The 24224-nt window shown below is 33.7% G+C and overlaps 1 protein-coding gene across 1 annotated transcript in view; it reads left to right on the top strand.

The window, feature by feature from the left end:
• LOC118186930 (otoferlin-like) overlaps positions 1-24224 on the top strand; it is a 963443-nt gene that overhangs the window by 650671 nt on the left and 288548 nt on the right. The window contains exons 10-11 of the mRNA XM_085813615.1: positions 1453-1515; positions 7651-7735. Of these exons, the coding sequence (XP_085669741.1) occupies positions 1453-1515; positions 7651-7735 (148 nt within the window). The remainder of the gene's footprint in view (positions 1-1452; positions 1516-7650; positions 7736-24224) is intronic.

Raw genomic sequence — 24224 nt, 5'->3', positions numbered from 1 at the left:
TTTCAAGGCAGATCTAGAGTTACAACACCTGTGGGAGACGATTATTTAAAAAAAAAAAAAAAAAAATTCTGTTCTAGTTAACTCTACCTTCAATCTTTAAAGAAACTTTGTTTTAGTTTTTTTTATTTCATCAATAGATGGCGCGAGTAGCTTAACTTCTGTCCAACTTCTCTTATCTTATCTTTCTATTTGGTTCATTTGCACTTTGCTGCTAAAGAAGGTAGTTCAAAAACTATCGAAACTTATACTGCAAAGAATTTTTAAAAATTTACTCTGATTTTTAATGTTAGACTTTGTTTTCGATATAATTGAATATGACCGTATTATACTGAGTATGCTTGTCTATTTACAGCATGAATTCTTAGTTTGGAGTCACATGATATTTCAGTACGACTTAAGACTTTTCAAGTTTTAAAACAAAATATGCAACATAATTTCTTTTACCGTAAATACTGTAATTATTCATTTATAAAATGGGCTGAGGTTAAGCTGATTCCAAGAAATCAGAAGCGAAAAGGAATGAAAAATGTCCATCTTACCGACGGTATTAATCTTACTAATTCGGACCCATTTTGAACCTCAAATAAAGTAGAGAAATATACAATCCGATAAAGATGGTTGGTAATAAGTCATTTTAACCAAGCAAAAACTACTGAAAAAGAAGTGCTTTTTATTCAGTACTTGAATTAAAGATTTTAAAAATTAGGCCACACGAAATTATTAAATTATGTACATTCAGAAGTTTAGGGAAAATATATAAACATGGCTAAGTCCATTTAGGATTCAGTTAAATGGCTATATCGCTAGTTCGGCGAAATAACTCTGAACTGGCAATGGCCTTGGCGATATTTTGGTCCTATCGCTATGTCGCTGTAACTGGTTCAATACCTATATAACTTTAATGGTATTTGGCCCTATGTAAATGCAACTGCATATGCCTTCCAGCAATTTCGAGAAATCGAAAGTACTGGTAATTTCTCGTCAGCAGGGGGGGGGACTATATTAGACTGTGAAGAGCATTAGCTCAATTCAGAATTTAGTTCAGAGTACTAAGAGTATTTAGAGATTACTCTGCGAATTTATGCATTTTGAGGCGTTTTTATAGTTTGAAGTGGTGACTACCCGTTGTACTGTGTCAAAACTGAGAAGATCTGTACGAGTACTTTTGGATGAAAAGTTCCAGAACTGTATTGTATTTATGGAAAAATAAATTTCATGAACCTATCATTGCTTCTATGTGCATTCAATCCATTACAAGCCCGTATGCTTATAGCAATACTTTGAAATTCTAACTGAATTGTAAAGAATCTGCCATCTTATATATTTTCGCATAATATTTTATTATTTGACTGATATTATTCCTTTACCACATTTTTTTTTTCAAAAACCACCTGATGCTTCTTTTACATGATAATAAACATATTGATGTAATATACTTTTCTTCTTTTTCAGTACTTTGTATTTGACTTCCACATGGCACCTATGATGTTTTTTGACAAAATAATTAGCTTAACGGTGAGTATTCTCTACCTAAAAATTAATAATTGTGTTAAGCGTAAAAGAATTCGTTTTAATAGCGCCTTCAGATTTTGCTTAATTCGTCATCATCGTTAAAATTTTAAGAAAGTAAATATAATTTTATCACTGTTAGGAAATTCTTCGGGAGCCAAATACGCCACAGAATAGAAATTTTATTTGATATTTTATTGAAAAGTTTAACTTCCAGATTTATAATATTAGTTACAGTAAAATGTATAATATGATATTGTGATAACAATGAGAAGAAGGAAGTAAAGCTACTGATTCCGTCTATTGATGAAAAATGAAAACTATGAAATTGTTTCTTTAGAAGCTGGAGGTAAAGACAGACTGAAATACGGATCGTTGACTAGAACTTAAGAATTTTATGAAAGTGAAACGACTCAAGAAAATCTAGTTCTGCACTGAAAGATGTTTTTGAATAACTTTGGCTGCAGAAAAATGAAAAGCGTCGTTTTCTGACCAACAGAGCTGGGCAACAGATGATTTACGTGTTTTGTTTTTCCTAAAATATGCCTCATATTCCTTAGCACGAAAATTTAATGCTCTCTTAACTTTAGTAATATGAATCAAACCACAATGACAAAGGAGTCCTTCTATACCCCATAAGTTCATATCCGGAATGGTGTTTTCAAGTATGGAACTGTAAATCTTATTGAAAGGAAAAAAGACATGCATGTTGGATTTCTGTAAAATGTGTGCAGTTTTGTAACTAATCGTTGGCCGGAAAGGAATGGCATCATTATAATTCTTATAATCACTTAACCTCTGATCTGTAAAATATTTTTTGTGCTGTATCTGAGAATGTTTATATACGTGCATCTTAAAATGTATCCAAGAAATTTAAGCAAAGTATTAAAAGTGCATAAATCCAGGTATTAAGTACATAAATCCATGTATAAAGTACCAGGAGCATTTTGACATTAACATCAAGAAAACAATTCCTTCTAATAGTAGTTTTGGGAAATTTGTGCCGATGAGAGGTCACAGGGGTCGGCCAGAGGATTAAAATGAAAGAGTCTTAAAAATTTTATAAGTATTAAGCTGAGTCCTCTCGCATTAGCCCCACTAATAACTGATGTATATGTGCATTAAGAGTAACGCTAAATAATTGTTATTTGACCTGTCCCTAATACATGTGCAATGCACAGATAATATGCCCCTACAAGCTCTTATCTTAATAAGATTGTGCTTAGCATACCGTCCGTTTGCAATAAAATTGTAAAATTTATGATAAAACTTAAAATAGTAGGGCGTGAAGAATTGTCAAGTATTACATTCCATTTTAATTTAAAGACTGTAACTTTAAAGACTTTTAACTCTTCCATTTAAATTTAAAGATGCATGCCAATATTCTAGTAATTAAAATCACTTTGATTTCCCTGTGCTAGCAGTAATCCCCTTACCCTTACATCTGAAGGTATACTGCGGGGGAAAAAAAATGAGACAGCTCTGTATCTCCCGTTCTACTGGGCCGACTGACGAATTTCAAATTGAGTTTTCCATGTGTCGAAAGTGCGACTTAGAATATATATAAGATTTATATAGAGCATTTTTCTAATATAGGTATTTTGAAACAAAATCGGACTTTTTTTAAATGACATGCCAATGTTTTTCCATATTTCAATTCTATGACTCAAATTTTGCCTAAATATTAAATTTTGTAAAATTTGGTGCAACATTTATGGAGAACTTCAGAAATATCTTGGCGCATTTTTTTCCAGTTAGCGCCAAGATTCACTTGGCGAATTTCTTAATTTATAGCAACCTATTTTCCTTTCTATTTCTTTTATTGCATACGAGCGGAAAGAAAGTCATCGTTTATACTTTCGAGTAATTTTAATAAAGTGCGTAAAATACATTTGGCGTTATTATCGCTTATAACACATATGTCAAATTTCAAAACGCGCCAATATGTAAATTCACGTATATCTTCGGAAATTTTGAATAAAAAACTCTACTTTTTTGCAGGTGTTCCTAGAAATACACCTGTATTTCTAGGCACACCTGCAAAAGAAAATGCCTAGAAATACAGAGGTATTTCTAGGCACAACTGCACTTTAAGATGCTTTTTAAACTTGTATAGGTTATAATTCAAAATTGTTTTCGAAAAATGTATAAAAATTATTTTAAAATATAAATTTTAAAAATAAATCATAAAAAGTAAGGTTATTGTATTTAGAACGAACCTAAATTTCGAAATGTGAAAGGAAGATTCAAATATGTTTTAAAAAAAGAGATATTAAGAAATATGTACCAAATTCAATTAACACTGAAGAGCTAAAATTTTGAGAGGTAATTTTTTAAAACCTGTTCTTGGGATTTTTACAAAACTTGGCAGTATAGCATAATTTGAGTCGTAGAATCGAAAATGGAAAACAATTGGCATGTGAATTCAGAAAAGTCTTATTTTGTGTCAAAATACATATATTAGAACAATGCTATATATAAATCTAATACATACCCTAAGTCGAGCTTTCGAGATAACGCAAGCTGAATTTCGTCAGTCGGTCCAGTACAACCGGCGGTATAGAAGTGTCCTATTTTTTTGCGAAGTGTAGATCAAAACATTTTGTTAGTTAAAATATCTCCCAGTGAGGCTAAAAATGCGAATTGGAATTATTTTTACTTTTTATACTAGCTTAAATCTTCAACTTAAATATAAATATATGTTAACAGTATTTTATCTAAAACAAATATAAAGCTACAATAACAGTATTTTATCAAAAATAAAAGTATCTTCGGTTTCCTTTAAGAAAAATCTTCCATTTTAAATCTGAAAATATTTATCGATATTTATTCCCACAGTAATATATTATATAAATATTATTTTAAATTGAAATTTCTGCGTGCTATCATTTTTGTGATAAACTTCAAGATAGAAATTTAATGTTCTGAGCTATTACATTGCTGCATTAGTTCTTCAAAAGAAAAGCAGCCTGAAGCGTTTGTCATTAAACTACGGTGGTATGTTGTAAAATTTTTTTAAAACTTTTTGAAGTAAAATATTCAGAAGTGCTTGTCATTAAAATTAAGAAGGTATGTTGAGCAATATTTTTTTTCTTTATGAGAAAAACAGACTAAATTACGATAGTTTTGCATAGATTTTTAACTATCAGTTTGTTAAGTTTTATTCTTCAGGGTGTAAGTGCAGAAGTTTCAAGTTTTATGATCTTTTAAAACTAGCTCGAAGTTTTTCTTCAGTCTTTTTCAAAATACTTCTCTATTTCTTGCATTTGTTTTGCAACGGCAATGTCAAAATGCTTCTTTGTTATTTGTGTACTTGAAATATCTGAAGTTTTACAAGTATTTTAAAGTAAAATATATTTGCATTATACTTAACATATCTTATTACATACATGATTTATATTTTATTATTTTTATATTACATAAAATTTAGGAATATGTTAAAGGTCAAGGAAGAAAATTGTTTTACACTTTCGTCGGACAACTATAAGAAATCTGAAAATAAAAAAAGTACCAAACTACTAAGAAAATAATTTATCGTCTTGTAACCGTCAATACCCGTTGGATTTTCAACCACAAAAATGCACTCTGAAATTATTACGTCAGAATGCCACATATAAACACGTAAATAACTAAAAACAGTATATAACATTGCAGTAATATAGAAAAATCAAAATATAATCAAATAACCACAAATATTTACAGAAATTTACATTACTATATATGTATACCAAATATAAAATTTTTATAAAATTAATATAAAGTTTGGAAATTTAGGAAACATTTTAATTGTAAATTTAGATTAAGAAAATAGTGACTGAGTAATAAAGCGTTTTAAACTAGATATTAAGTTAAAGATTATTTTTAAAAAAATTAAATTATATATTTTTTTTTATTTCTATCACGTTACAAGACAACTAAACATCAAATAAAATACAAATCAAAGGCAAGAAAATTGACTTCAGTACATCTATAATCTCAGGAATTCCTTGCCACACAGTAGCGTTCTCTGGAATATGAGGAATGGCAGGGCATTTGCAGAGATGTGGCTAGCCCATGTCTTCATAAGATTGCGTAAGGCAAAGCGAGTCAGGAGCGGCAGTTATGCTTTGAAGGTTCTTACGAAGGCAGTGATGACCAGATATAAGAGAGAACAATGCGACATATTTTTTTCTAGGCCATTAAGGTACACAAGAATCTGTCTAAAACAATGTTATTTTTTCCTTTCTCTCTGCAAGCTTTTGGAAAATGGAGTCTCTGAAGGCTTTGCTAGCAATTGACTTATTGGAGTTGCATTGGAGACCAACATGTGATGCTTCAGGGACAGAAACTCTCTTCGTGGCCAAGAAATCGGGGTCTCATTACCATGAACTCCACAATGGGCAGGAATCTATTGAAGTATAACCTCTTTGTCATTACTTGAGAGCCAGTTATGATGATCGAAACAGCAATCGACACTTAGTAACGAGAATCACTTTGCAAGTCAGTAGCTTGAAGGGCAGCTCTGGTGTCTGATACGAATACCTTTGAAAAATGCTCAAAACAAATCTGTAGTTGTAGCAGGGTTCGGTGGATGGCTACAGTTTCACAGTCAGAAGCACGTGCATATGAGCCAAATTGTTGCATATAAAGAAAATAACTCACAATGAACACGCGCATTAGCATTAGTGAGATTACCCATTCTGGAAACAACAATATACACTCTCAACCACTATTCTCCCATGTAGCAAGAATTTATAGTTTCGTATGTCAAAGCCTTGAGAACATTTTCATTACGCTCGGTTTTGAACACCTCTTGATCAAGCGCAAGGCGGATGGAGAAACCCTTGTTTTCAATAGGGTTATGAGGTAATAAGAAATGTCCAACCTCGATTCCACTTAGGCCCAAAGGAAACCTGAACCCAAAGGGACAAGCATCACTGGGTTATGATAATTTTCTCGCAAAAAAATACAGCACTTTCTCGAAGCTCTTTATTTAGTTGTATAATCAACATATATATATGTTACAGTTGGGACGCATTAAGAAATGTAAATAAATATGAGCTGAAATTTGCGGCATTCATGTTGGATGTAGGCTGGGAAGTGCAACTAGATCTTTATTGAATTAGATAATCAACAGATATACATTACGGATACTGCACATAAGGAACTTAAATAAATATGATTACAAATTTACACTAACCGTGCTAACAGTAGTCTGGAAAGATATGTAGTTCTTTATTTAGTTAGATAATCAACAGATATACCTTACGGATGCTGACCATCAGAAACTTAAATAAATATGTGCTCAAATTTGCACCAGTCATGCTGGCGGTAATCTGGAAAGAACGGGCAACTATTTTTACTCCCTTGTACGAAGTAAAGGAAATATTGTAATCATGAAAAATTCCGGGTTTCATATTTCAACGAAAGCAACCATTCTGACCGCTATCAATTTCAATTTAAGGAAGTTTTTGCGTTACATCTATTTGTAAGGACAGAATAAATTACTCTTTTTCCCCAAACGAATTATAAAACTGATTTGAAATGGATTCAGAACAGATTTTTTTTTCATAGCGTCTGTACGTACGTACGTATCTCACATACATATATACCACATATATACTCACTCTGTTACTCGGCAAGCTCAGTTTTTTATTCTTATATTTCGGTAAATGGCCTATTTTTTGCTTTAAAAATTATTGATTATGTTCTTCTTATATTTCGGTTAAGGTTTTTATGCCTTTGATTAATCTGCATGGAATAGTTGTAGATTAATCAGCAATTTAAAAATTGTTTAAGTTCAGCTAAGCCTAATTTTTTAGTAATGTAACCAACAGGAAGAAATTATGAATATAGTCTATAGAAGCTAGTCTTGGTTATATAAGACCAAGGCTAGATCTTATGAGTGTGTTGTGACATCACGGTAATTCTATTATTATCTCTCAATTTAGCGAGAATTTCAATTGGTCGAAAATATCAACGGATGAATACTTAATTACACTTTTGAGGGATTGCTTCTTTTATGAGAAACAACCGTTCATTTATTTATAAAAAGTATTTATTTTAATATGCATTTTCTTGTTGTTTTGACCGAAAGAGACCATATATTTTTATGGTGATAAATTTACTGCGAACCAACTCCTTATTCTTTTTAATTAATAGGTTTTACACTCTCGGAACATCATTAGGTCAGGTAAAGTGATCGGGACGTTCAAACTGGATGTTGGAACAGTTTTTGCACAGAATGGTGAGTGTTTCTGTTTTGTATATATTAGTTTAAATGTTTTCTGAAAGGATTCAATAACTAGTATCTATACGCTGGATTAAAAATTGTTAATGCCTCTATACATTTCTTCTGTAAATATGTATCTTTTTTCAACACTTTATCGGTCTGTTATTTCATATAGCAAGCAATATGCAACAGCTACAGGGAAACCTCGTGATACAAGAACATCTATACGAGATATGACGAAACTATGAGCAGAACATTCGTCTCTAAACACAAGCATTGACTCAAGTAACGAGCAATAAGCCAGGCTATTGGGATTCGTGTCACTATTTTCCGACCCGGCTCGACTCGGGGAATACCCTCGTCAGATCACTTGGTGTTCTCTGATCTACGTGTTTGAGCGGTTGTGAGTTAATTGTTTTTTACATTTAATATTAAAATAATTTCACGATGCCTCCCAAGAAGTTTGTTGCCTCAGATAGTGCTCCAAAGAAAAAGAAGGAAGCCATGGCCGTTGAAATTAAGAAAGAAATCATAGAACATAAGCGCGGTGTAAGAGTAATGGAATTGGCGAAGACTTACGGTCTTTCGACATCGACGATCTTCACTATTATAAAGAAGTAGGGAGAAATTAAAAAACTCGATGTGGCCAAATGAGTTACCTTTACTTCCAAGCACCATCCCAAACTCCTAAAAGATATTGAGAAGCTTTTGTTGGTGTGGATTAACGAGAAGCAGTTAAAAGGCGATTCGGTGTCGGAAACTGTCATAAAAGTAATTTATGGTTATATAATTTGACAGGATTATTTATTAGAAAAATTTATATTTATGTTGATATTTTTTGGAGGGTGGAACGGATTAACTGAATTTCCATTATTTTCAATTGGGAAGTTTGTTTCTAGACACGAGAAATCGCAGCTTAATGCTGGAACGAATCAACCTCGTATCTCGAGGTTCCACTGTGTATTATTTATTCTCTATATTTCCCTCCGAGCGTTACGGATTTAGCCCTGAAATTTCAAAGTTCCTAAAATGTCATGAATAAGCGAATGTTCTTGTCTATGATTCTAAAATGATACTTTCTCGTTGCTCTGCTTTTGTTTCATCATACACCCAACCCAAAATCGATTTATCAGGATCTGGCAGAAACTTTCATGTGTAACAGATGGGAAAGCCGTTCTACGATATGGAATTTTACGTACGTAACCCACAGAGGGTTAAAAGCATTCCACATTTTTAAAATTTTGGTATACATATATAAGAAGATACTGGATGGCATGAAAATATTACCTTCCTTACCTATGAAGATAGGCTGACGATGGAAATATTTGCTCTTGAAGTATATTTCAAGTTCTACGAATTTCAGTAATTTACATGAAGATCAAATCCAAATACTTATATGCCTCCAGATTTACAAAAAAAAATTATTATTTGCGATGATTTACAAAGAAAATTACTTTTCTTCGTAAATCATTGCAAATAATAAAATAAAAACCGTTTGACTACTATCAGAATAAACTTTAAATTATGCACTTAAATAGGTTTCCGCGCCGATGTTCGATAAACCAGTTGTCTTCTCATTTCTTAGGCTGCGCGTGTAATGTCCTTAAAGAGAAAGCCAATCATTTTATTGCCGCTGGCTGCAGTTGAAGAAGGCAGTTTTATGTAATTAATTGTAAACACTGCTGTAGAAAAGCTCTTGTCAATGATCTTATAGTCGAACAATGTATGTTTTCTTTCATATCCTATTTCTTGTGTTTGTTGCTTTAAGCGTCATTTGTTTTAACGCCCCTTCAAGTTCTTTTACATAAGATATAAGTAGCACCCTGTAGAGATAACAGGAATTATTTTCCGCTATTTAAAGGAATTAGAACTTTATAATACGTAATATGTCCTTAAACAGATAATTATTAGTAATAATTATTAGAATATCAATAATAAATCTGAAAGGGTTCACATTTTTAACGATCCCCAAAAGGATTTCATGTGATTCGATTTCTTCGCGATCCAAGGTGTCCGTGAACCAAGATTCCACCGAATTAGTATACTTTTTGTTCCAGCATATTGTCTTAAATAAACCATTTCAAACCTTCCAACCACTGTTTCTTTAAAAGCGCCATTTTGCATGAAAACTGTCAAGTAGCAGACGATAATTTATGCTATCAAAAATAGTGTTACGAAATGTCCAGGCGTGGTAAGATAGCTTCCCCGCAAAGCAGTTTTAGGGTTGCCATAAAATGCAAAAGAATGCAGAGTTGCCACATTTGGTGAAAAATCGCCCATTTGGCGATATTTGGCGACAAAATTGACCATATGCCATGGACGGATGGAGAACTTTCTGGAACCAATTCTTACCGGTTTAGCCCAGAGTATTCTCGAACGCAAGCCGAAAGCTATATAAACCCTGCTGGTCCGCAATCAGTCAGAGTGCCTCGTCGAAGAGTGCCTCATCGAGAGGGCGAGTGTGTGTGCCTCGTCTAGCGAGCTGACAGTCAGCCATTGAGCGAGTATCTCGAAGTCTAGAGCCAAGTTGGTCGTCGAGTGCATCGAGTCTCTTAGTGTATCGCGGTTAGTGCATCGCGAGAGAGTGTGTTAAGCTCCGGAAACGATTGATCCGAAGAGTCGGGAGCTGTGCTCTGTGTGTCGTCTAGTGCATCGCGAGTTGTAGCGTGGACAGTCTCGAGAGTACGTGGAGTTCCGAGAACGACCCAGCAGAGTCGGGAGCTGTACTCTGGTGCTTTGCAGTGAAGCTGTTTCCACAGTGATAGCTTGATAACCTGAAAGCTGTGTCGCTGATCGTGTCAGCGTGTTCGACGACTGTGAACGAGATTTTGGAGTTGTCCTGATTAATACCGGCCAATGAAGTGTGTTTCGATACTTTATCAAGTGTCGTCGTTATTCACTCCAAATCCATACGAATCCCGTACGAACGTGAAGGAAGAAAATAACGTAACAACTGGTGTCAGGAAAGAAAAACGCATTAATATAGTTGCAGTTAGAAAACGTTTCCCAAGCAGATGAATTTTTATAGCAAATCAAAATCTTTAAAGTAGATTAACAATCCTTCATCAGATATTGACTTCTGTAACACTACTATACATATTTTAGCAATATGACATTAATAATAACAATTTATTCAATCCCATATTCAAATATTAATGCTTCTCTATTACAGTAACATGAAATACTGAGCAAATAACTAATAGTAAAAAATATTTTTACCATCAAATATCTAATTTGAGCATTTGTTTATCTTCAGAATTGAGACTATATGTAAGCATGAAAAATCTAGGCATGTATTTGAAGGCGAAGTTTTATGAACCTCTTAGAATTTGACTATGATATATAGCGTTAGTTTTAAAAAGCCACTGACGTGAAAGAATTTCGAAACGCTAAAATGGCTTCCGTCATCAGTAATTAAAACTCATCCAAAGAAAATACATACTTTAATAACATATACAGTGCACTTTAATGTCCTCAAGATGGCAACTCCTGTGATCTTAAATTATTAATTCCGACAACATGAGATTATGCATTTCTTCAACGGAAAATTTTAATGAATTAGAATAAAGTTGGAAATATTAATGAATGAATATAAATTAGTAAATGCGCATATTAATGATGTGTGAGAAATACGAAAGAGTTCCGCAGACAAGTAATTAGAAGCTTATGCAATGCATTAACTTTGATTACATTTTATTACAAGCATTTTTTTTTTGAAGTTTTAAATCATGTGAATGAAAAAAGCAGTTAATTTTCTAATTAACACTGATTACTTTTATGTACTATACTATTATTTCGGCTAAATAATTTGTAATTATTAGATCTTAAATTTAGCGAAGCATTGAAATAAACGAACTGAACACTAGATCTGAAACTTATGAACTTACTAGAACTTGAGCGAAAGTTATGCCAGTCTATAAGTTAGTACGTTATGTTTATTAAAAGGCACCTGAATTTTGCTCTTTCTGCCTAAGAATTTATATTTAAAATTGGCATATTGGATTTACAGTTTGCTCTTTCGACGTATTTCATCCCATTTGTGGATCATTTTTGTACTGGCTAAGAGCTGTATTCCAACAGTCTCGGCTCTGTAGTATAAAATACATGAACCGGGTTCCTAACTTACTCCATCCGGACAGGTACTGTAGCGGCCAATCAATTAGATGTCTATTCTCACAAAACTCAACACGTTTCATGGTGTGTCTAAGATTTAAATATCCGCCTTTCCTGAAACGAGCATGTACTTTTTGCAAGGAAGTAAAAATAATTGCGTACAATGTTTAAAACATTATAATCCTTTGAAACTGAATAAGCTGATATTTTTACAGCGTAAAATTAATCGATCTTTTTTTTTCTTTCAAAAAAGGAATTTTGCTTTCGATTTGCTTAAAGATGAAATTCTAAATTATTCTGTAGCGTGGAATGAAGAATAAACTATTTGAAAGAATTCAGTCAACCTCCGGCTGCGAATGACATTCAGGATTAGTACAAGGACATTTTAAAAACGCATGGAAAAGAATAACCAATACTTTATAAGGTGTCCGAATAAAAGCGACGGATTTAATATTCCCAAAAATGTGCTTTATTTTTGGAAATGAAAAATATTTCTTACAGAAGTACAGTAGGTAAATATTCCGATTTAAGAATGTCGAGTTTGATTTGACCTGCCAGCATTAGCATTTAGTCACTGTCAGGTCATCACTGTTTTCCCGTGTGAGCCGTGGACAGCTAGGACAGCTTTTTGTTATTTTCTGGGGGTAAACCAAGAGCTGCAAAAAAATGAGTCGAGGTCCTCGAGTTTGACATCCCTGTTGTAGACTGTTGGACGAATTATTCTGTCATCTTTACCTTTCAATGCCAGAATTATGGTATATACAACAAAAATATAAAACCTTTTTTTAAAACTTCAAGTTACAAAATTAGTTAACACAATTTACTTCCGTTGCTTGTGGTTAGATAGACACAATTATTCAAAGTGTTTATAACTCAAATTTTAAATTCAAAGCATAATAACTTGACTCTGATATTCTACCCCTGTCAACGTAATTTTCGATCAATCACAAATTCACCTGCCATTTTAAAATAGGCATTTTAAGGCTATTTGTTGCCACTCTTCCCCATCTGAGATCGTAACACGAGTTGCCATCATCGCATAACACTTATTTTATCCTTCTCATCAGACAGTATAGTCAAGAAAACTTTCATAAAGCGCCTTTTCATTATACGAAGCAAACTAAAAGGAAATGAAGTGGAGAAAATATTTAGGCGACTCGAGCCATCTGCTGCAGCTGTTGTTCCCATGGTTAAAAGGTAAGTCGCGTGGAAGAAAATAACCTTGAATTTCCTGTTTTAAAGCAACAGACTATAATTGCAATATCGCTAGAGGCAGACAATAGCAGAGAAAATTCGCACGACGCTTTGATGCTGCCAGTCCCTTCTTTCAATTATTCTGGTGAAACATTCGAAACAAGAGAAATGCAGGAAAGATTTAACACATGAAATAAAATGTTAGTTAAAATATAATTTTCACTCATTTTAAAAGATATATCTGTTAAGTTACAACTTTAAAAATTCATGACAATTTTTTGGGAATAGTTGAGTATTATTTTTAAGCACAGCGGAAATCCGGTCTGTAAATATCTAGAAGAAAACGACTCACTCTGTTTAAATATGTTTGGAAGACCTCTTTCACAATCTGCCAAGTGAATGTTCAATAACATTTTGATTTCATACCTAAAAGAGTTATCTTAGTCTAAACAAATTTTAAACATAGAAGTAAAAAGAATATTCCTGTATGAAAACATTTCTCTTTTTTTTATGTTTTCAATATACAGAAAAAAAAATTCAAACCACGTGACTCTCTTAAATTTAAAAAATCTCGCTTTTGATTGACTCTCACACGAGATAAAATATTATCTAATAAATCCGCAAAATCTTAAAAAAAAAAGAGGAAATACTTTAGCGATGGTATTTAAATGGACTGCCTCCAGAAAATCAATGTAGGAAATGGATGGAGGCAGAAACGATAAAGACATCTAGTATTTTTTTTCTTTCTTGATCGTCTGCTTTAGGGGAAGGTATTTATTTTCGTAATATTGTTTGTTTTCTTCGGGATATAAAATGCTTTCGAACTGAGCTCTCTCTTTCAAGACTCTCAATAATCAATTTGTGGAGCTGCCGACAACAGCAGTGCCAATGTGTTGTTTTAATCCTACTTTTCGCGTTTAACATTATATCGCCTGAAGCCTATTTTTCACATTTGATAATCGTAAGCGACGATCTTATTAACATGCAAGCAAATACTGTTTTGTTTACTTGCTGTTTGTGAAAGTATGTCATATAAATTAAGTGAAGTAGAAACTAAAAATGGATCAAATCTTTAACTGTAAACTAAACTGTTTATACTATTTTTTGTAGCGAATTTAAAAACAATTGAAAGGATTTTTGTCCTAGGTACAGCTAAAAATAAGATTATAAAATATTAAAATCATGTAATAAGGCTATCTAAAGTAATTTAATAATCAATACTTAATAATCATATTTAATAATCAATAAAAACTTTGATATTGTACCAATATTTAATAATCAATAAAAATAAATTAAAGTAAAAAATATAATACAAATAAAAAATACTATAAAATAAAATATAACTTTTTTTAAAAATATTAATCAAATCAATTCACAATGAACAGTTTAACAAGAGGAACATACATCAAAATTGGAACAAATACAAAACAACCCAATAACATAATCAAAAAAATGTGAGAATTCTTTGGTCTTTATCAAGGAGCAGCCGAAAAATTTTCAAGCGAGCCACGTTTCTGAATTATATCTGGATGATTATAAATTCATTTAATAAATCAAAATAATAAATCAAAAGTAAGTGCCAAATAAAAAATAAATTAAAATAATGTAAAAAAGTATAATACAAATAAAGAATTCAAGAAAATAAAATATAAATTTTGTAAAAACTATTTTTAGTTTCTTTAATAAATTATCATAATCATATCTGTTCCGACATAAAAATAAACACTTTGAAACGAATAGCATAATTTTTCTCTGTGTTATTTCTATAGTATGAACTATTAAAATTAATTTTGATCTGCACCTATGTCCTCACGATATTTAGGTGTAACAGTAAACAATGCTTCTTCAGTTGCAGCAAGCAATATGTTACGACTTATATACGAAACGATATGTTTTGTTAATTGCTTCAAAATTGTAATGAGCTTCAAGTAATTGTGTAGTTTTAAATAAAATCTGATCAACTCTTCATATGAATGCAGAAAACGTAAATCGTGAAAAAAGGAATTTTTGGATTTGTGATTTAAGCGATATCGTTCATGAAAAAAAAATCATCGCACACACAGAAATCATTGTAAAAATAGTAAAAACGTGTTGTGTGGTTCTAACTGGTATTTATTTACTGAAAACTCAGTATAAATTTTTGGACCGGAATCGTTTATAAATGGATTAGGATTTTGAAAGCAAGAGATATGAAAAATGTGCATTGTCGTCGTTAGGTTTTGAACTCCGGACTTTCTGATTATATATTATTTCTGAATTTTATGGACTTTCTGATTTGTATAAAGAGTTAATATATAAATATCCACATAAACTCATTAGTGTAAGACTATCACATCCGTTCATCTTCAAACATTTCTGTGTTTAATTTTCCGCTTTTCCAGCTATTGAATTTGAATTGAATTTTTACTCGACATAACAGGTTACACTTCGACCGCCGTCACGGAGCATTTTTCAAAGAAAACCTGTATTTAAGTTACAAAAGGGAAAAAGGCTAAGTAAAGGCCTATGCAGCCATCACGTTATGAAATAGGACCGTTCACCAGGATTTGAAGCAGGATTTAATTACCAATGTCTTCTTCAAACTGTCTTCCAGCAGTCTTCTTCCATTAGTGGGTCAAACTAAAAAGAGCTAGCGCAAAAACATTACTATTTACTGTCGTGAGTTCCTTTGCTAAAGAACTTGAATGCTATCTGCTTAAGAGAATGATACCTTCAATGGAGGATATGTATTCACATTGCATATGAGAGAAAAAGCAAAGAAAATTTCCATGCAGCCAGCTCTTTGGTTGAGATGCGAATCTGATCGAACTACTAGTGTTCAGTCATCTTATTTGCCGGACCATTAAAGTTATATCATGTGTTTGGATTTATAGGAAGGATCTATAGGAAGTACTATTTTTTAAGATAAAGTATGTTTTTCATAAAACGAATTTCTCGAAAGTCAACTATGGCATTATTTATATCAGTATTTTTCATGATTTTCAATTTTTTGTAAACTCAGTGCTAAATCTTCTTTACTACTTATAGTTAACCAATATTAACCCAATTAACTCTAGGGATGTAATAGAACTTCGAATATTTTCTTTAAAGGTTTCAATTTCTGCGCCTTTCGCTAGCACGTCACAACTTCAGACTTGCACCCTTATCACGACCAATGCTGAATTAATGGAAGATCCTCACGTACTTTGTCTCAAAATAGTATAATATCTGTAAGATTTGATGCTTGATATACAATTTTTATGTTTCAAAACGCTCAGACAGCTATATTTCTAAGTTTTTTAGGTTCCATAAATGTATATGCATATTTAACTATTTGATTTCTATAAATATTTTTGTATAAGTGGAAAGACAAAAATTTGGTGCAAAACTTCAGCTAAATTTGAAACCTATATGTAAGTTTTTCTATAAATGTTACCAAATGTGAGAGTAATTGATCATCACATTTAAACATGCCATGAGAACTTGATGATAAATACCAGTTCTCCTTTATATCTGACATTAGAAAAATATGAGTGAGAGTATTGTAAAGAGAAAGGGCATTTTAGAGCCATTAGTTTCGGTTTCTCAATTCTCTCAACTTTTGAGCGTTGAGCGTCACTTGACGCTTTAGTAGAGGTAGCGCAGTGAACTTTATCTTTATTCTTTGGTAAGAGGATGATAGAGACATTTGCTGGGACTTGCCTCAAACCGAAATTTTGGAAAATAGCTATAAGCTTCTGTGCTGGATACCGATATTAAGATGTTTGATTTATATATATTAGGATTAATTAATGTTAAAATACGTTTTCATTTATTTAACCTGCAGTATTACTTTTTTGGATAAAAATTATTTGTCAATTGTTTTTTGATTACACTGAAGCCGACGCACAAACTTAAGTAAAATAAAATTTATTAATAATTATGTGTGGAATTATGTGTGGGAATGTACTTTAGTGAAAGCTGTGAATATCAAGGATCGTTTTATAGGGCTACAGAAATTTAAAAGAAATGTTATTAACATTTATTTAAATAACATTTTTGGATTCGAATACATAGCAATTAAACCAAAGAGCAAAATTATGGTAGGATGATGACGCACTGACACATGGAAAGTCAGTATCCTCATTATAAATATTCAAGAAAATAACTGGGAACATGAAAAGTTGAAAAACTTGCATTCGGGCAGTCTGGCTCGACGTAAAGAAGAACAGCTATAAATATTTCCAATTGTTTACAAAATGGGCTGATAACTATTTTCAAGTAATGAAAACTGAATTTTCATAATTCTATACTAAATTGTTAAAATCGCAATTAATACTACATCAACACTGAATTTTTACGGTAGACATTTGCTTATTAAAGAGTCTGAAATCTTTGACCTAATCTAAAATTATCGCGGTTCATTTTAAAATAGACACAGCAAAATTCAGAATCTGCATTTTTAACCTAAGTCTTTTCATTCTCGGACACTAGCTTTGGAGCAAGACTGGCTAAATGTGCCAGTCGTTTATCCATCTCACTGCCAATAACTTTGCCAAGGGTACACCAGGGAGGAACTGATATCGTTAGCGAAAAGAAAACACATAAAAACACCAAAGCATTATGCAGGTTTTGAACTCGACATTGGAATTCAAGGTCTAACAGAGCCGTGTTGATAACACCTGTAAATAATATTAGTATATAATCTGGCTTAGAATTCCAATAAATGGGTTTGCTGCATGGGAGTTTTCGTGGCTTATTTTATGTTTTTATGTGTAAAGTGGACACGAAACAGTTTTCCTTCTCCACAAGGCCCACTAGCGTCCGAGCGGTAAAGTCGCTGAAAACTGGTAGTTCGGTCCTAGGTACGAATTCTACAAACGAGCTGGCTGCATGGGCGTTTTCGTAGTTTTCCTTTGTGTAATGTGTATACGAGACTGTTATCCTTAGAAAGTCCTCCAGGAAGGAGTCACTCTCCTTAGGCAGCAGATCACTCGGGTCCTTTGCCGTAACGAAATAAACCAAATCAAAACCTTCTCCACGAAGGCATTTCTTCCCTTAGGCAGGTAGCTCTGGAGTACTTTGTCATATTGAAATAACCTAATCTAACCTAACTCCAGAACGGTATAATTATTTATATAATTCTGGAGAATATAGCAGTCAGTCTTCGCTAATCAGTGTATTAAGACGATATATACTTGGCCAAATCAAAAGGTTATGGGATTAGCTTAGTAAATACTATTTAATAGATGGCAAAAAAAGGTTGCTTTAGTAGCCGTAGTAACTTTAAATCTTGATAAAGCAGTATACAAAAACCCATCGTTGTGTTAACATGCCTAATTATTATATCGGTAATTTTTGTAAACACATATGCATAGCATTCCGTGGTTACATCACGGATAGAAACCCGGCAAGCCAATCTGAAATTCTGGCCTAGGCAAATCGCCCAGTGAGGCATCGAATGTGGCATCGTATGCAATGTTTCAGGTTGCGCAGGCATTTTAGAAGGCAGAAGACGATCCCTTGAAGATGAAAAACCAGCAAAAAGATCTTTCACTAGCATCACCTAAAAACCAGAAAAATAATTAAGAGCTTTTGCATGTGGACGTCGTAGAATGATCAACGATATTGCAGATATCGTTGTTGTGTTGTACGGATCAATCCTAGCGTTTTAAACATGTGGCACACGCAATGGATTATCTATAGTAAAAATGCACCCTATGCAGCTGAAAGGTCGTCGTTCTACCACCGTTGCCAAGATCCGTGATATAATCATAAACTACCACACACATTTGATAACAAATGCACGGATATAGAAACTCCATATTTTTAACATAGCGATATTTCTTTACATATTCCCAGTCAAGCTTGAAGGCCAATGTAAAAACTCAACCTTGTGCTATTGTTGACAAATTACAGATCTAATCTTGGAACGTTCTGATCCATGCTGATAACTTAAATTAAGTTAGGTAAAGCTCAGGTACTGCGAACAAAACTCACAGAATAAAATTAAATAGAAATTTGGCTTTAGTATTATCGCACATACGACATAATCAAACTGAATTTTTACTTCTTTGTACGAAGTAAATCATGAACGATTTCGGGTATTACATTTCAACCGAAATATCCATTTCGATAGTTGCTAAATCCATTGGGACGATTGTTTAACGTGAGGACTGTATACATACGGACGGTTGTTTTTCTTCGGAACGAATTGTAAAATGTATTCAAAAAGAAATTTTTAGTAACGTCTGTATGTACGCACGTATTTATGTATGTATCTTACCTAACTCAAAAATGATTAGCCGTAAAACGTTGAAATTTTGTACATGGAACAGCTATAATATCTAATTTTGCACTTCTCTTCTTTATTGCAATCGGCGGAACCAAACGTTTATATATTTATATAAATATACACTCATGCACTTACCGTGCTAAAGTTTTTGATAAATAATGAAATCTATGTTTTAATGCGATTTCCCGGTTTCTATAATTATCTTTGGGAAAGATTTATACTCGTTATAAAAAAATAAAAGTAGAAATTTAACTCCCGTACGACAAAAATTTACAGGAATATTTCATTTAAAAATCTGCAATTTTGGACATCATTTTCAACTTGTCTCAACACAATAAGATCGATTAATTAATTTCGAAGAAATGAATCTGAATGAAGTGCAGCAAAAAATGTGGATAACTTAATAGGCCATACAACGAAGTCACATGTTGTCCACATTAGATTTTTAATTATCTAAAGACAAAAAGAAGTTAACAAACTTTTTTCGAAAGCTTAATGCGTAAGTCTTAAAAATACATATCAATGAGAGAAGAAAATGGTTCAACTGTTAACAGTTACAGAGTTAACTACAGTAAATTAAATTCTAATTAAATTTAAAGGAAATCGCTTCATTTGCTCTTAATCAAAGCGTCCAGCTGCGATAATTAGAGGCTGATGTCTCGGCATTATTTTAGAATTTTGCAGGATTAAGTGAGTTTAAAACATTCTCCGAACTGCAATAGTAAGTGCTTAATTAGGGAAAGAAAGAAAACGCTGAACCACAGTACGCCATGTTCCTCTGCATAATCAAATTATCTAGCTAGGCAACCCACCGCAAATCTATTGTAAGGATCTTAAGTTTTACTAACGTTTATTTTATTTTAAATCTTTACTATCACTTCTTATTTTCTACTTCCGGCCAGAATTAAAAGCGTTAACTTATTTATGCAAAATTTGTCTGGCGAACGCCAAGTACTTAAGTTGTGGCATTTTGCCAAGCGAGAGAGAGGAAGGAGTTAGTCGAAGCAGGCCGCTTGCCTTAGAAGTTTTACTCGGTTGCTGGTTGCCTTCCAGGCCAGAGGTTTAATCCTCGTGATAATTTTAAACGTATTATAGTGTTAACAGTTCTCTGTACTACATACGGCTTCCTGTTAATATCCGGCCAATCTTACACTTAGGCCCTTGTTGATTATTCCAAATTTAAGTTAGAGTTTAGTTATATTTTTATATTCTTACGTTCAGACCACAAGTAGTTGGTCTCTGTATTCCGAAGTACGGAAATTATTGTAAAGAGTGAAAAATAAAGGGTTTTGTATAACCTTCTTGTGTATCTTGTCCACTTCCCACAGTTATTGAACATAGCTTTAGTAAGCTCCCTGTTCCGAGTCAGGTCCCTGCATGTTCCCAAAGAAAGTAAGGCGGAACATTGAACCTGATACTATCACCTAAAATTGTTCCACTTTCTTAAGCACTAAGTTCATCCTTTTCTGTTTATCCGTGAGTGCATATTTAAAAAAAATAAATAATTAAAGAACAGGAGCAAAGGCAATTTCCCTTTGCTAGGAAATAGAATTAATTATCTCAGCTTAAATTAGGAGGAGTTTTGAATCATAGTAAAGAGATTACAAATCTAGAACATATCCCTGCAGTAGAACGACGGTGTTGGAAGTTTCAAAATCATTATTTCAGGATTATAACTATTTTTGACAGTAAAAAGGGTATGGCAAAGTTCTCGAAATGTAAAATAAGAAATTTAAAGACAAAATATAAAGCTTTTATACAATCTAGTCAAAGGAAGGGAAACGCATTTAAAATATTCAGAATATCTATGTATAGCTTTCTAAATTTAATACTTTTTGATTAAAATTGATTATTGCTAGTAATTCAAAGTAAATGCACGCAAAGAGTATTAAAAATTATAGCATTTGAAAGAACGCTTAATGCAAAGTTATAAGGTATTTCTCCCGCCTTCTTGGCACGGCTTCGTGGTGTGGTGGTCTGCACGCTGTGTGCGTATTTCAGAGATCCGCCGTTCGATTCCCGGCGAAGGTTTTTCTAATTTTTCATCTTGCCTGCTTCCAAAAAATACCTAATATCTCTACATTGGCGCCTGAAATAAAAAGGGGTGTTGGATGATGATTCTCCACCCCCGGAATTTGGCAATTGAGTCCTCTAAAAGCCCTAGTCGCTCTTTAAAAGGGGAAGTATATAAGGTATTTCTCCCACCTTCTTGGCATGCCTTGCTGGTGTAGTGGTCTGCACGCTGGGCGCGTATTCCAGAGGTCCGCGGTTTGATTTCCGACGAAGGTATTGCTAATTTTTCATTTTGCCTGCTTCCAAAAATACCTAATGTCTCTACAAAGTTAAATTTAATAATAATCAATCGTTGAAATATAGCATAAAGATTACCACAAATAAACACAAATTTTATTGCTGATAGCGGTTTGTTTTGATATTAGTCCAGATTCGTCAAACCTTTGTTGCTACTCCTGCACTGTTGGCCACTAAAATTGCTATAACATGAAGGAAAGCAGAAGGATCATATTAATTTTACAGATACTTTACAACGGTAAATTGAAATTATTTAATTTTCAGGTAATTTTGAGATTCAGAATATGCGGATATCAACACCTTTATCATCTCCATTGGCATCAGTTAAAAACTTTTGTATGACTGCGTATGGACTCGAACAAGCTTTAGATTGGAATTGCAAGTATTGAAATCCGTGCGGCTACCCTTCCATGCTAGAGGTACTTTGTCGTATGCACGATGTACCATAATATGTAAACTCTAGATGTTTGGAAAGCGTTAGTTTCTCTTTTCCTCAACATTTCTTTGTGAACTCCTATAAAGCTTGCAATTTTTTAAATAGTTAGTATGAGAAGGCATTACCAGTTGACCCATCGTACATCGTACATGGATGGTGTTGTTGTGCCAGTCACTCTGATACCAGTGGTTTTTTCAGCTGCTGGAAGATCCGGAGAATGCACCGCCCAAGCAGGAATCGAACAGCATTTGCAAGGAGCAAACGTAGGACACTGTGAGCTCTAATATTTTGCTATTGAGAAGTAGAGAAATAAAGGCACAAAAGCTACGTTAGATCCATAAGTATTAAAAGCGTAATGTAACGGTGTTGGTCAACGTACCGGGCAAGCTTACTAGAGGGGAATGTGATGTGTGTCCAATGGCTTGGTTGCGTTGGGTTTATTGATTACGGCAAAGCCTCGAGGGCTATCTGCCTAAGAAAGAGGTGCCTTCGTGGAGGACTTTCTAAGGGAAACTGTTTCGTATATACGTTACACATTGTATCCAATGGCACCTAATACCATCAATACAGGTAAGTGAGGTGGTATGACGATGAAGAATGCAAACTTCCAATGCTTGTTTTCACGCATGGATAAGAGGATCATGATGTTGTAAGCAAAGCAGGATTCATCAGAAAAAACGACGTGCATCCATACGCATCGGGTTACCAGCGGCCGAGCGGTAAGTAGCTGAACACTAGTAGTTCGGTCCGAGGTTCGAATCCCACGAGCGGGCTGGCTGCATGTGCTTTTTCGTGGTTTTTCCCATGTGTAATGTGTATACAAGCCAGTTTTCCTAAGTAAGTCCTCCACGAAGGCATCATTCCCCTTAGGCAGATAGGCCTCGAGGTTTTGCCGTAATCGCACAAACCAAACCATACGCATCATTGAGCCCACTATTTCAAGATCTTAATTCATTTCCTGCAGCATCAATCCGAGGTAATGATCACCTTCCTAACAGTCCATAGCGTTACAGATGTCTTACTGCACATGCGGATATCTTATACAGAGAACCACACCCAATATCCTGACCTAGGTCGCTTGGCGTGGCTGTACGATCTTTAAGAACGAAGACTCTTATCGGCTCGGGTATTGTTGATTGGGGACCGTTGAGATATCACACGTCTTTCTTTATGATCTTTCACCATTCGATCAATTGCAAAGTCTTCTAACACTCAGTAGATGTCAAACCAATGTGACTTAGGATAGACACGGTTCTTCCGCGATTTAGTTATCGGAGGTGTTGGCGCGAATACCTTTATCTTTCATGACGCACAACACGATCTCCAACACATATAAGAATTATTACGAGTGAAAGTGAAAAATGGGTATTTAAAATATGCCTTTGTTTACTGCTTTGAGATATCATTACCATTATAGTTCGACCGTCTCAAGCGCAACCCTGGTTGGCATTCTGCCAAAACACATAGACTCGTCCAAAAGGGGCGGTATTACTTGGTGCGACGTGAAAGGTCTTCTGTTCTCCGGAAAGAGCTATGCTGGAGAGAAAGAAAGTCTCCATCCTTCCACCTTATTTTGAGAATAATTCGGCCCGAATGGCGCATGCGTGTTTGCGCTTATGGTCGCGAATGAGGCGGTCGAACTATACCTGCAATGTGCATACCGTGTTGCAGCATGTTTTACTTTTTAATATAGCATGTTCTACTTTTTATGTAAATTTTGGTTTTGTGGTGAGTTTCTTTACTGTTATAGCGGTTTCAATGCAGAGCAGTATAGCAGGAATAATAAAATTTACATTGCTACATGTGGAGTAAGAGGGCTTGATCAGAAGAACAAAGATACAGAAAGTACTGCATTTTCTCTGCTTTGCCCAGTAACCCCTATTGCAGTAACTGGCTATAACAGCAACGCTTTTAGAAACATAGGCTGAGTTCTACTAAAATTGTGATCAACAAAAATGCTATGTTTGAGGGTGCGAAATATTACTTTATATATCTTCGCATGTTTACTTTTTATGTTTTTTATGTTGCACAAATTTATTTTCTTGGTTACAGTATTACTTATGTTAACTGCAAAAACTAATACTTGTGAAGTTATTGCATCAGTTTTATATTCAGAATAACATATGCAAGGTATTATCTATATCTCTCACCATGTTCGTGATATCTCTCACCATTTAAGTAACTTTAGCCCAGATATA

Source organism: Stegodyphus dumicola, chromosome 3 (genome assembly GCF_044657685.1).
Source record: "Stegodyphus dumicola isolate Sdum_Otavi_A_Nest chromosome 3, ASM4465768v1".
NCBI lineage: Eukaryota > Metazoa > Arthropoda > Arachnida > Araneae > Eresidae > Stegodyphus > Stegodyphus dumicola.
This window is presented reverse-complemented; position numbering and strand designations above follow the sequence as displayed.